The 13,025-nt window shown below is 36.4% G+C and overlaps 1 protein-coding gene across 16 annotated transcripts in view; it reads left to right on the plus strand.

Annotated features, from left to right (window-relative positions):
• LOC124170630 (plasma membrane calcium-transporting ATPase 2) overlaps positions 1-13,025 on the plus strand; it is a 611,417-nt gene that overhangs the window by 523,510 nt on the left and 74,882 nt on the right. For 15 of the 16 annotated variants that reach the window (XM_046549474.1, XM_046549473.1, XM_046549486.1 and 12 more), the window contains 2 exons: positions 6,244-6,414; positions 11,750-11,944. In XM_046549474.1, coding sequence (XP_046405430.1) covers positions 6,258-6,414; positions 11,750-11,944 — 352 coding nt within the window. In that variant the 5' untranslated portion in view covers positions 6,244-6,257. Of the gene's footprint in view, positions 1-3,470; positions 3,492-6,243; positions 6,415-11,749; positions 11,945-13,025 lie in introns of those variants that run through there. The other variant, XM_046549480.1, reaches the window with a different exon arrangement.

Here is a 13,025-nt window from a genome sequence, read left to right on the forward strand (position 1 = left end):
TCCCTTTTTCCGTCGCTTTTTCCATCACTTTCCGTATTCAAAATTGTCATTCAATTTAAGGGCGTACCCAGGATCATAAATAGGGGGATCAAGCCATGTTCTAGGGGGGAAGCCACAGTCTAGGGGGGAGCAGGCCAAGTTGTGACATTTTAGCAAGGAATAGGTTCATGAAACTAACATTTTTAGAAAATTATAACAGCGCTTTATTAGTTTATGAGATTATTTCCTTGAAACAATAGTTTTATGTTAGTTACGTATCTTACAAATACGTATCATTTTTCGTGAGTTTAAAGAAAATTTGTTGAATGCTTTCGTTTCAATTCAGTACTGATTTTGCTTAAAGACTTTGGCGATTTTTGCTATTAGGGGGAGAGGGCAGCTGCTCGCTGGGTACACCCCTCGATTCAATTGGAAGCCGAGTGTGGTAATAAAATCGGTGTTAGCGGCTGTGCGTTATGATTGGCTGAGGGACGGTGCCACCTATTGTTTCAGCTACGGAAAAAGGGATGTGCCGAGTGATAAAAAAGGGATGGAATCTCCATCCCTCGAGCCATCGCGGGAAGTGATTGCGAGAAACGCACTTTTTCCGCCATCGCTAGTGCGGTCGTTGTAGCAGTCCTTCCAAAGGGTTGGACATAATGATCCTGTGATTCAGGCTTAAGAGTGGGCTAATGCCGGCTTTAACGGTTTTTCTTCACACTTCTCTCCTTGCCACTTCCTCTTGGCGCGAACAACCTCAGCTACCATTCGCCCCCATCCATACCATGCCATGTGACCCACCGCCAGCACGACCATTGTGATTTGGAAGAACGCTAATATCGATGGCTTAGTTCTAGCAGCACGTATCTCAAAATTTGCAACTTTTCAGGAGAGCAAAAAAAACGATTTTTTTTTTCTAATCGTACGTTAAAATTATAAACCAAAAATTCATAAAACTGAAAAAGAAGTATACACTAGCCAACAGAGAGTCGTGTTTTGCTTGAATTCTATTTTTTTAATGTCATTACACTTTGTTTAATCTACCTGTGTCAAACCGGCCAAATATTGAGATACGTGTTGTTAGAACTTAGCCATCGATATGCTGATTATATCAGTAGCGTTATTTTACTTGCAGGAGAGAGGGTGATTCTTATGCGAATTTTCTTTCCATTGATTCAGGTCGTACGCGGGTGCTTGGTATAAGTCATTGATGCGCTTGTTCACATGTGTCACAGCGGTTTTCTTTCGGATGAACTCGATAACAAAATCCACATATGGAGGACTATATCTCATTTTAGGGTCCCCGCTGGAGAATATGCAAATAAGTATCCGTGTGAGACGGCCTTGGAGGATGAATTTTAGGACACAACCGCTGAGTAATTAGTGGTGAAATTTTACGGAGTGGGCTGACAATTATTTTGAGTACAAAAATATAATCGAAGAATAAATATATGTTCGTTAACCGCTGCTCAGATCAGCTTCCATTTAATTCGTTCCCAGTGCTTTGCCATTTTCCCTCTGATAAACTAGGCAATATGGCATTTTTCGTACATTTTTTGCATTGTAATCGAGAATAGTGGAATTTCCTGGTAATTTTCGGTATATCTCACTACCATCTGAAGGATCGTCCCGTGATACCCCGTTTCCATTCTAATGTGGCTACTCTTTACCCGAGAAATGTTATTTATGGAATCGCCTGAAAACTACTTTTTCGGTGAGTCATCTTACTATAGTTTTGAGTTAACCGCGTAAGTCAGGTTACTTATTTGTTACTCTAGTAAACCGTATGTATTCGGTTCGTAGGTAAGTAGGAAACCGAGAAAAACTGGGTTGCAATGGCAGTGATGGGATCAAGGCAGGGGTGACCCGAGGTCGGTATGGGTTCACAGCCGAAAAAAGTGGGTGCTCCGTATTCTGAATGTGCATGGAATTGAACCGAGGCGACTTCGGGGCCTTGATTAGGTTTTTATAGCAATAAAATCCCTCGGGTTGATCTCGTTTAGATAGACCGCCCCTGATCCGAGAAATACCCGTTTTTTTCCTTCTATCTGTCTGGCGGAATGAGTTATCCTTCACCAACATGTCTATTATCAGGTTCTTTCCTGGGGTGGTTGATGGGATCATGGGATGCAAGGCAGTAGCCAGCGGGAATTGAGGGAGATCCACGAATGTTTAGAGATATTGCCTTGCGTGCACTCTTCTCAGATAGATCTCCCCAAATTTGGCCTTTATTTGAACGGACAAAGAAAAGCACATCTGCAACACAGTTTATGACATACGTATGCATTATCTGGTTTATCGAGTTATCTGTCATAGTGTAAGCCCACGCGTGTTTAATAGCAGTAGTAGCATTACTTTATAGTACTAAGTGGTTCCAGCGTAAGAAAATAGCAAGTTACATGGTCGGAATTATTTATTTTCTGGGTAGCCATTTTTGCAATAGTGAAGTAAATTGGGCATACTTAAGGAAATTGTGATTTAGTATTCGCCGTCTGCGTTAAATTCTCACTACCAAACTGAATATCGAAGACGGTTGCTGCCTCTAAATTCGCGTTCACGACCATGGCGCTCATCGTTTTACGCGTGCTAATAATTTTTTTGTGTATAACTCATGCGTTGGAATTAACCGCCCGTAGCATGTATTATGTCGTTAAACGATATTTTAGATCATTTTATGTCTCCGAAGTTTTTAGCTTTTATCATTTTTGTTTACTTTCATTTTCCCTGCTGTTGTATGACTGGGATTTTGATGATCTCGCCTATTTTTACCAGAATTTTTCCCCAGTTATGGATAATACTTATAATGCATTGTATAAGAAGATTTAGCATGTGTTTTTCTGTTGTACGAGTTCAAATGCGTCCCGCATTCACGTCGTATATTGAAGTCCTATCGATCCCCTTCGTTCATAGTGTCACTAAAATTTTTGCTGCTCTTATGGTATTTTGCGTTAGATAAACAATCGTACTATACACACACACACGCGCACACACACATTTAGGTGACGATTGTTTGTTATGATAATCTTTCAATGCTATGGTGTTTGACTTGTAATAATCCTTGTCATCTGTTACTCGTCCCGGGTACTTGTTCGATAATTTTCGATTTCAGTGAAAGAATTGGCCAATTATAATTAGTACTAAAGCCATATTCTTGGATTTTGAGTATCATGTATTAATTTAAATCACCTTGATGAATTTAAACTACAAATTGGAGAATTAGTCCATTCGTATTACCCATTTGTATTTATTGAGGATTCGCGGGTAATGTGGCAGCTGAGCCTATCCATGCGCAATCGGCGCGTGTAAACTTTTCTTCTATTTTTTTCCAGTTGCCAGGCAACCAAGGTTTGAGATTACCAAGCTTAGGTATTTATGCATGGGTCTCTTGGATATTTTCGTCCTTTGCTGATTGAATGTCGTTCTCGTTATAACGGCTGGCTCTATGCCTTCATTTCAAAGAAATAGATGTCCAATTCAGGATGATGCATTTCCTTTTACATGGATTATTATGTGTAGGTGGTTTTCCTTTGTATTGTTAATAATGCACTTGATAGCTTTTTCTACCTCGCAGAGCTTTATATATAGTATATCACTGTTCATAAGGTTTTCTACTGGTTTTATACCTTCTCGTTGGTAACTACTCCTTGCATGGAAGATATTGTCGGGACTTAATCTTGCTGTTTATTTTTCCCTAGTATTCAAGTATAGCTCGTGTATTAAATGCTGGATATATTATAATAATGTGAAAATAATATTTCATAAACTCTTCTTGTCAATATCAGTGAGACCTTAGAATTAAATTCTCGTCAATTATTGCCCATTTGTAACGGCATTCGCACGGGCCGAATGTGTAAATATACTAATGAAATAAATAGGTAATTGGAAAAGTATCATTTTATTTAACCAAAGCCAATTTACTTTTAGATGGATCTTACAAATGGATTACTTTTGACGATACGTACAAAAGAATTGGCTTGTTTCCTCTCTCTCTCTAAAACCCTCGTAGAAGCCTGAGAGGTGGCTGGCTGTGTTGACGTCGTCGCGTTTAATTGGTAATCAGCTGATCGCTCCTGTGATATAAATTGGCGGTAGAGGTTAGTTGTGCCCCACCCCTCAATATCGTCGAAATGGTTACGTAGTTGCCCGTATATAAAATTTTTGAACCCCTTCCTTGCTCCCTAGCACTACTATCTGTTTGGCTTTCCACGTGAATAAGAACTTGTTGACTCAGCAAGAAATTGGTTTAATTACTGCCCATATGTATATGGAGATATGTCGGCTCAAGAGATGTTTTAAAGATTAGTTTTTATATGCTTAGCTTCGTGAGAGATATATTCATACGTAGATACATATTCTTATGTCAGGAGATGCATAGTTTTACCATAGTGAAATTAATATTGAAAATTATTTAGGTTAATAAAATTGCACACATTTTATCAGTAGTGATTCACTCATTAGAATAACAATTAATGGTAACAATATTACTGCATTAAGTATCTATTTTAAGTTTTTTGGTCAACCTTCTGTTTTTCTTCAGAAATGTACAATATTATTGTACAGTTGTTTACATCACTTATTCTTTTAGCTCCCTAGGCATAAAGTGCTTCATCTCTATGCAAATGTTGATTCTAGAATGAAAACTTTCTGCTGGTAGGACAGTTTTATTACAAAGTTTTACATCAAGTGAACATGTCATTTTGCATCCTTTATTTTTGTACTCTGACCATGTGGTCCCATAGGTTGATTTTTATCTGTTAGGAGAAGAAATTGGAAATTTTACCTTTTGTTACTCCAGAGCAAAATAAGTGGAACTTGTATAAATATAATGGCATGTTGTACAGGGGCGGATCCAGGATTTCTTTCTGGGAGGGGCACAAGCAAGGCCGTATCCAGGATTTCGTTCAGGGGGGGGGGGGCACAAGGATACCTTGTTATACAAAACGAACGATATTATAATGGGACCGTATTAAAAATCTATCATACTTTTAAGGGTCTGGGGGGGGCACGTGCCCCCGTGCCCCCCCCCTGGATCCGCCTATGATGGTGTATGTAATTTATAAAAATTACAGCCTTTGGGCTTCTTTTGTATTTATCTATCACTTCCTTTCGGGGCTTGGATAATATGTTAGTCTAACAGGTAGCACATAGTTTAGTAAAACATATTATTATATTACCACTCAGGAGACCTCCTAATCATTGTTGATTTTGTCATATTGATTGACTTCTGTGCTATAATTGCCAGGTCATGGGGAAAACTTCATAATATCATATAATTAAGCATCCATATCAGTTTGTTTTATTCCGTAAGTCAAATCTCCTTTGTTTCTCATTTGAACCTCTGATTCTTATATTTTCTTCTCCTCTTATTAATTTGGCTGGTTTACTCCCAAAGAATGTTCCTATGAAATGTATTTCTGACCCAACTTTTAGTTTTCCTAAATTCTTAGTTCTAGTTTCGTGTATCTTTTAAATTCATATTCAGCCATACTGTGCTCTTACTCATCAGACTAGTTGCTCCATGATACTTCTCCACATCTTAATGTCGATGTCCTCAATTGCTGTACATTCTCATTTCACATTTGGCCAGCTGATGGCTCATTTAAAGCCACTTTTAATATTCAAGAGTTTCTCATTGCAGTACCTCCTTAGCCAATACATTTCTCCCTGATATGTCTATAGTCTCTCCCTTATGTTGAAAGCCCTCCACCAAATGCATTATTCTCTTTAAAAAGTTGATAAGATTTTGTATCAGTCTGTGTAATGATCTCCCTTAGAAAATTTTCCAAATAAATGGCTCTAAATGGTGAGTTTTACGGCTTTCAGAAGTATACTTTATTGATCCTTACACTAATCTATATGTAATATTAATCCAATTAAGTCAAATGGATTAAACTAAAAAATTTCTCTGAGTTCTGGGGGGGTGGGGCTTTATCCCCCAAAACCCCTGTCGCTGCGCCACTGAGTATTCCCACCTCCCATTTTCAGTTACAGGAGCAAAAAAGATAAAATCATATTTCTTTTAGTAATTAGAGTGCAATAGAGATTACAATGTAGAAAAAATTATTTTTAATTTTTTTTATTTATATCTGTGTATTTTTTTAACTGGGGTTTGAATTGGTGAAAACATTTGGTGTACAATCATTGCCATGTGTCTTCTGATTGTATTTTGATCCAGGAGTTGTTTTATTACTCTGGCTATTAAAAATTAGTTTTACCATTAAATTTGTTTAAATCACTATCTTACTTTTCTACTTTTATTTGCAGGTTAAACCGGGACAATGGCGACAATTGATGGTAGACCAGCGCAATATGGAATCAGTCTCAAGCACTTACGAGACCTTATGGAGCACAGGGGAAGGGAGGGGATCGCGAAAGCAGACGAATACGGAGGAGTCCAAGAAATTTGTAAAAAATTGTATACATCACCAAGTGAAGGTATAGTAGTCCATGATTCATAAGAGTGGAATCCTGTATTTTGTGAGCCTGGCTGCATCCATTACGTTAAAATCAAAAAATTTGGTCAAAAATTTTCTATTTTTTTTAAATTGGTGATATCCATTCCTTTTGTTTTATATTTCTGCCAATTTCCTTTTTCTCTGCATCCATGAATGAGAATGAGGATCTTGACTGGACTGGTAGTATTGGTGAAGAGTGGATAAGGAGAACAGGATGGTAAACCCTCTTAAGGGTGCAATTCATAGACTGCATAGTAAGGCTAAAGTCTGCTTCCTCCATTTCATAAATGCCACTTTAGAAGAAATGTGGCTGAATCATCACTATACCATTAAGTGCCCAACCGGATCTCACTTTAAGGCTAAAGTGTCCTTTACGGATGAATAAATGTGGCCGTGCCGGCTGTTGTTGAAGTTGAAATATGAAGATATATGGGTTATGGAAATTTATAGGAGTCGACACAGAGATATTTATTTATATAAATCATTCTCACATTCAACATGCTTGATTGGGTGGTCATACATTCATTCGTTTTGATGACATAGGTATTCTTAAAATGTCCATTTCTCTAGTACATACAGCCACGCACGCTAACATTCCAAGAGTTAAAATATTGGTAAGCACAAAAGAATTCAATACACAACCATGCCTCTTTCAAAATATGCATCCATCTGAGACAACCACTGATTGGTAAATCTTCAAATTAATTGGTACAGTGTCAAGTTAACGCGAGAGTATTTCACTATTTCACCCACCTTTAATGAACGTATACCAATAAACATCGACTAACATGTAGTCCAAACAACCAAATGCAGTTAAACATAAAAGATGATCATAAAATGACGTGAAAATATCAGCATTTGAATCTTAACTTCGCTGGAAACATCAGAGAGCATTTCCAATGCACGAAGCCAATTAAAAGTGAGCTTTTATTCAACCAACTCAACCTCTAACATACACAAATGTTAGTGGGGAAAAGCTTTCAATAACGCAGTATTCATTTACTTTTGCACACAAAATGACATAACGAGAAAATGCAGCTTAGTAAAATCTTTGGAAAATACGACACAGGAACCCAGTCGCCAAAAACCTGTAAACAACTTCGCAATTAATATCGAGTGTCACCTTTTTCTTAACTTTTTTGCAGTGTTCATTGCTGACACTCAAAATTTAAATGTATGATCGAGACTTTAGCAGCTAAAGTGCCACTTTATAAAGTGAGATCCTTGGGACGACTATGAAACTAACTTAAGCTAAAGTCTCACTTTACCGTAAAGAGAGCAATTTCAGTGTCGTCTATGAATCGCACCCTAAGAGTTTTATTCAACTTATCTACTCAGAAAGTACTAGATCTTCCGTCTTGTAAATCCTCCATAATATTTGTGACTAATTTAATGCCTGCATTTCTTGCACTTAATTATATCATGCTGAATTTACCTAATGCGATTAAATATCATGAACAGAAAAGTTTCTCGGGTTTTCCACTGGTTGATGTCATCCATACGACATCAACTGGTGGAAAACCCGAGAAACTTTTCTGCAACTGATATGCCGGGAAAACCAAAAATCATACAATTATCATGAACTTCTGGAGGGAATATTGTTGATGTTAAAATCACGGAAAGAAGTTATGTTAGCCATCAAGTTTCCTTAATGACAATGACAAGCAGTTTTTCAAGATTTTTCATGAACATGAAAATTTTGTTGGAGAAATTTACTTTATTTGAGAAAATTATTTTATTGTTAATTTGTATTGTGAGCATTTTATAGGCTCATTCCTGAAGGGCTAAGGGTATTTTCTGTAAATGCGTTCCAATTTATTTACATTTTTTCATTCTTCTTTTGAAATATTTCCTGTTTTATGTTATTTGCTTCAATATCTAAGAAAATAAAAAAAAATATCTATATCTCTTGTTGGGGTTCTAGTGAGATATGCAGAAGTATTCATGCAATTCTAAGTCAGTAGGAAAGAAGCATTGTTGGAGTATGGTTTTTCTTAATATCCACCTGATTTTTTTATATTTCACCTAACTTAAATGGTTTAGAATGATGCAATTATTTCATATCTTCTGAAAAATAAATTAAATTAATTTTATGTAATGAAGTCGAACGTAAGGTTTTTTTAGCTTGCGAATATATAGGTCCCCCCCTAGTTACAATCTTGGGTACGCCCTTGGAACTGTACTAATTAACTTGAAAATTTACTAATCAATGGTACTCCCAGGTGGATGCATATTTTGAAGGAGGTATGGGTGTGTATTGAAGTCTTTAATGTTTAGCAATATTTAAATCCTTGAAATGTTGACCTACAGGGCTATATGCTAGAGGAGTGGACTCCCAACAATACCTATGTCATCAAAACACATAACTGCATGGCCATGCAATGAAACAAATTTAATTTGAGAATGGATTTGTATCACTTAATTTCTCTGTCTACTTCAAAAGATGCCTCAGCATACATGAATACCTTACCACAAGTATCCATTCACAAATTTTGTTGTGGGAGAATTCAAAGAAATCTGTGATGCTGTTTAAAGAAAATTTCATAATAATGCTACATTCTTAAGAAAATATTGCTTTACTGCAGATAATATGACAATGAAGGAAAGTATGATTTACTTTATTATTGCTGCCCATCTGGATGAATTCCTATATCGTCATTGTAAACATTGAAATGCATAGTCAAAAAATGAAACAGGAAAACTGCTAGTTTAAAATAACAGAAACAGAAGATGTTAAACATGATATGGAGGCATGTGGAAAGAGTGCATTATGAAATCATGGAATGAAATGTTTAAGATGCAATGCAACGAATTGAAACTAGCAAGAAGTAGGCCCAAATGACATGACAATCAAGTCCTTGCTTTTCGGACCATTACCGCCAAAATAAACAGAATTCTGCTATCATTTCAAGTATCTTTAAGGGAAATTCTAGAATATAAACATAAATAACCTAAGAACTTAATAATTAGCTTTTATTCAAAATCAACATAAATTATGCCAACCTGTTCAACCACTTACTGTGCAGTAATAATCACAAAAAATTTCCTAGGTAGTATAACGACCAATAGAGTTCAGCTGCAGAATTTAAGTAATGGATCATCTCCATCAATACTAACTCGGTGTATTTTGAGGGAAAAGCGACTTATTACGGGTCCGGTTATTTCTTGAAACACACCTATCTGCTGCTGTGGACCAAAAAATTTATTCCTATTAATTTCCGTAGCCCAAAATATCGTCATGTTTCAACTTCAACAACAGCTGGTGCGGCCATATTCATTCATCTGTAAAGGCCCGTTTACACGATACATTAACACGTACGAGTTAATGTACGTTTGCGTGAATGAATTTTGTGGACCGGAACGGAACATGTACGAATGCATGAACCAAATTAGAACAGGTTCTATTTTCTGTGCATGCATTCGCACAAGTTGGGTGGTTACACGGTGCATTTTGGCGTTCATACATTTTGGCATTAACCCGTACGTGTTTAAGTACCATGTAAACAAGCCTTAAAGGACACATTACCCCTAAAGTGATCTCCGGTTGGGCACTTCATGGTAAAGTGAAGACTCGGCCATTTTTCTTCTAATGTTGATGAAACGGAGAAAGCAGGCTTCAGCCCAGCTAAAGTATACTTTAGCCTAAATTGCCGTCCATGAATGGCCCCCTTTATCACGAATATAACAAAAGAGGATCCTTAAGTTTGCCTCTACATGTGTTGTCAACCACCACGCATTTAAATAGGTTTACTGAAGTCACCACTCGCGTCACTGACGGACGAAAAGATCCGAGTTTCACGAGGAAATAAGATATAATTAAGGTTGTTGACCGAAATTTATGTACATGATGATGCGATCAATCAAATTCATAAGAGCTCAATACTATTCCTCGTAATTGCAAACAATATAATGCGAAATATTGGGAAAAAGTGGATTGCATAGCACTCCTCACAGCGCCGCGGACCTTTTTGAAAACCAATTTAAATGCGACCGAAGAGGCAACAGAAATCAGACTTCTACGGGTTGGAATGGGCCTCCTCTGCCCTTTAGTTTTTCCTAGAGATGGGTCGAACAGCATTTTTCTCGAATTCGAATACTTTCTTCGGAAAACCTCTCTCGAATATCAATTACTGCATTACTGAATGTTCATTTACCACCAATTTTAAATACAAACGAAAATTAAAATAAAAAATCCTGAACATTTTGCAAGTCATTCTACTTCAATACGTCTCCCAAATCCTGACGCAACAATGCAGCTGTCACCCACGAATACATCGAACTTGCACGCATGAAGCACCGCAATGCTTTTGTTTTCTTCATAATTACTGTTGCTTAGCTTCATTATCCTTGAAACTGAAATTAATTATAGAAGTGATAGTATCTTTATAATTAGGATATGTAAAAATAAGAAATGACCATGCATCAGGGAGTCGGAAGAGGAACACGCGTGCCCTTAGCGCGTATACATACACGAAGGTATACAAGCATTCTTCTTAGTGTTGTTATCGTGGAGTCATCTGGATTATACGTATTGCTTATTTTCAATGATAAGTTTTCGTAAAAATATTATTAAAGAATTGAACCATTCAAATGTGCAAACCTTCATGTAAGACCCAACCATTGTCAACAGATTAAAATTGAATCACGGACAATCTGTGCTGTGTATTTTAAATTCGAATAATTGATAACTTTGTGTCATCGAATATCCAATAGCGGTAAAAGCTCATTAATCGAGGTATTCAGTGATTCGACTATTCGAACGACCCATCCCTAGTTTTCACCTGTAGGTTTTTATTCAAAGTCACCACACCTGTCGGTGAAAACTAGGGATGATGAGGTGATAGGTGTGCATGCATGCAGGGACGCCGACTTAAAAAAAATATTGGGGGGCCCAAACCGGGGATCATGCCCCGGGAAATTTATAAGTAGTGAGTTTTAAGTTTTTTAAGCATATAAGAAGAGTCATATGATAAACATTAGACCCCTGATAATTCGAATATCGATATCTGGACACTCCCGGGAAAATCGGCAAGCCTGACACATTTTTTCCTCTCACCCATAACAAATTTTTGAGGGGGCTCGAGCCCCCTCAGGCCCCATGGAGTCGGCCCCACTGCATGCATGTAATAAATGAGTAAATCATATATTGGATATTAAGTGTGTAGATGACTATTGCTATTTTCTAATTGTCAAATTGTTTTTTCGTGTTATTGAATAACTTTGGTGGAAGTGTTTAATTAAAAGAAAGTTAAGTATTTTATAATAATGACACATGTACATTTGAAATATTCTAATTGGCTCTGATTTTTTTGCAGGGCTAAGTGGGAATGCTGTAGATATAGAACATAGACGGGAAACATTTGGTTCAAATGTTATACCACCTAAACCACCCAAAACATTTTTGCAACTAGTTTGGGAAGCTTTACAAGATGTTACATTAATAATTCTTGAAATTGCTGCTTTGGTTTCATTAGGATTGTCATTTTACCAGCCAGCAGATGAGGAGCAAGGTAATTATTTAATTTTTAAATGTTAAATAGAATATATTACAGTTGGTGGAAAAAGTAACATTTTAAATTTGTGAAACTTTAAACTAATAATCTCCATTCCACTTAGGACTAAGTTCAATAGTTTTACAAAACTTAGTATGTCATGCACTTTATACTAGTGTGTTACAGTACGTAATAAACTTGCATCTAAATATAATGTAGGTATTTTGAATGTACGTCGTTAATGTGATAGAGTCAGTGTGTTACTTGCTATCTATTGGTATGGTACCCTCATAAAAGGCATTTGTCTAAATGTGAAATTATGTATGTAATTATCTCTCACTCAGTGTTTACAACTTGGAGGTTGGTTTTAGTATTTTTTTTAGATTGTGTGTTTTTTACACATTTGTATTTGGAAAACATCTCAATGAACTATTGTATGTTTAGAGTTTCTAGGTTGAAGTATACTCTTTCATCAGGATGCGTTTCCATGTTTAGCATAAGAAATTTACTATTGCAGTCCCTTTTATTTGGTTTTGAATTTTTTCCCTAGGATCATATCATAAATTGTCTAAAAATAAGTAGTTAGTTTCACATTCTTCATGGTATATATTTTTCTAGGTTATGTGGTCTTAGTTAGTGATTATTATCTACTGAAATAACTTTGTTTGAGTAGGCAATTTATTCTTGAAAGAATATGTACTCAAAATATTTTTAACAGAAATCAATACCCAGTTTAGTGTTAATTAGGTGTTGTTATCACCCATCTTACTGATGACCTCAGAATAAGGCACTTTCTGTTCATGGCCTGTCTGTTAGTGGAGGAATTAGGAACCTAATATGTCTATTATTTCTCCTAGTTTGAAACTATTGTTTTCCTCACACAGGGCCTCAAATAAAAACATGTATTGTTTTCACTTATAATATTTTTTTCTGTCTTTCATCGTGAAGCAAATGCTTGATTTTGTAAATCAGTGTTCATTTTTATTGTATTTTCTCATTGATATTCATTTTAGAAAAGAGTGTGCCCTCTACAGTTAGAAGTGATTTGAGATGAATCCTCATTCATTACAAGTAGAGATTTTTTTTAAAATACAATCGA

This window comes from Ischnura elegans, chromosome X (genome assembly GCF_921293095.1).
Source record: "Ischnura elegans chromosome X, ioIscEleg1.1, whole genome shotgun sequence".
NCBI classification, from domain to species: Eukaryota; Metazoa; Arthropoda; class Insecta; order Odonata; family Coenagrionidae; genus Ischnura; species Ischnura elegans.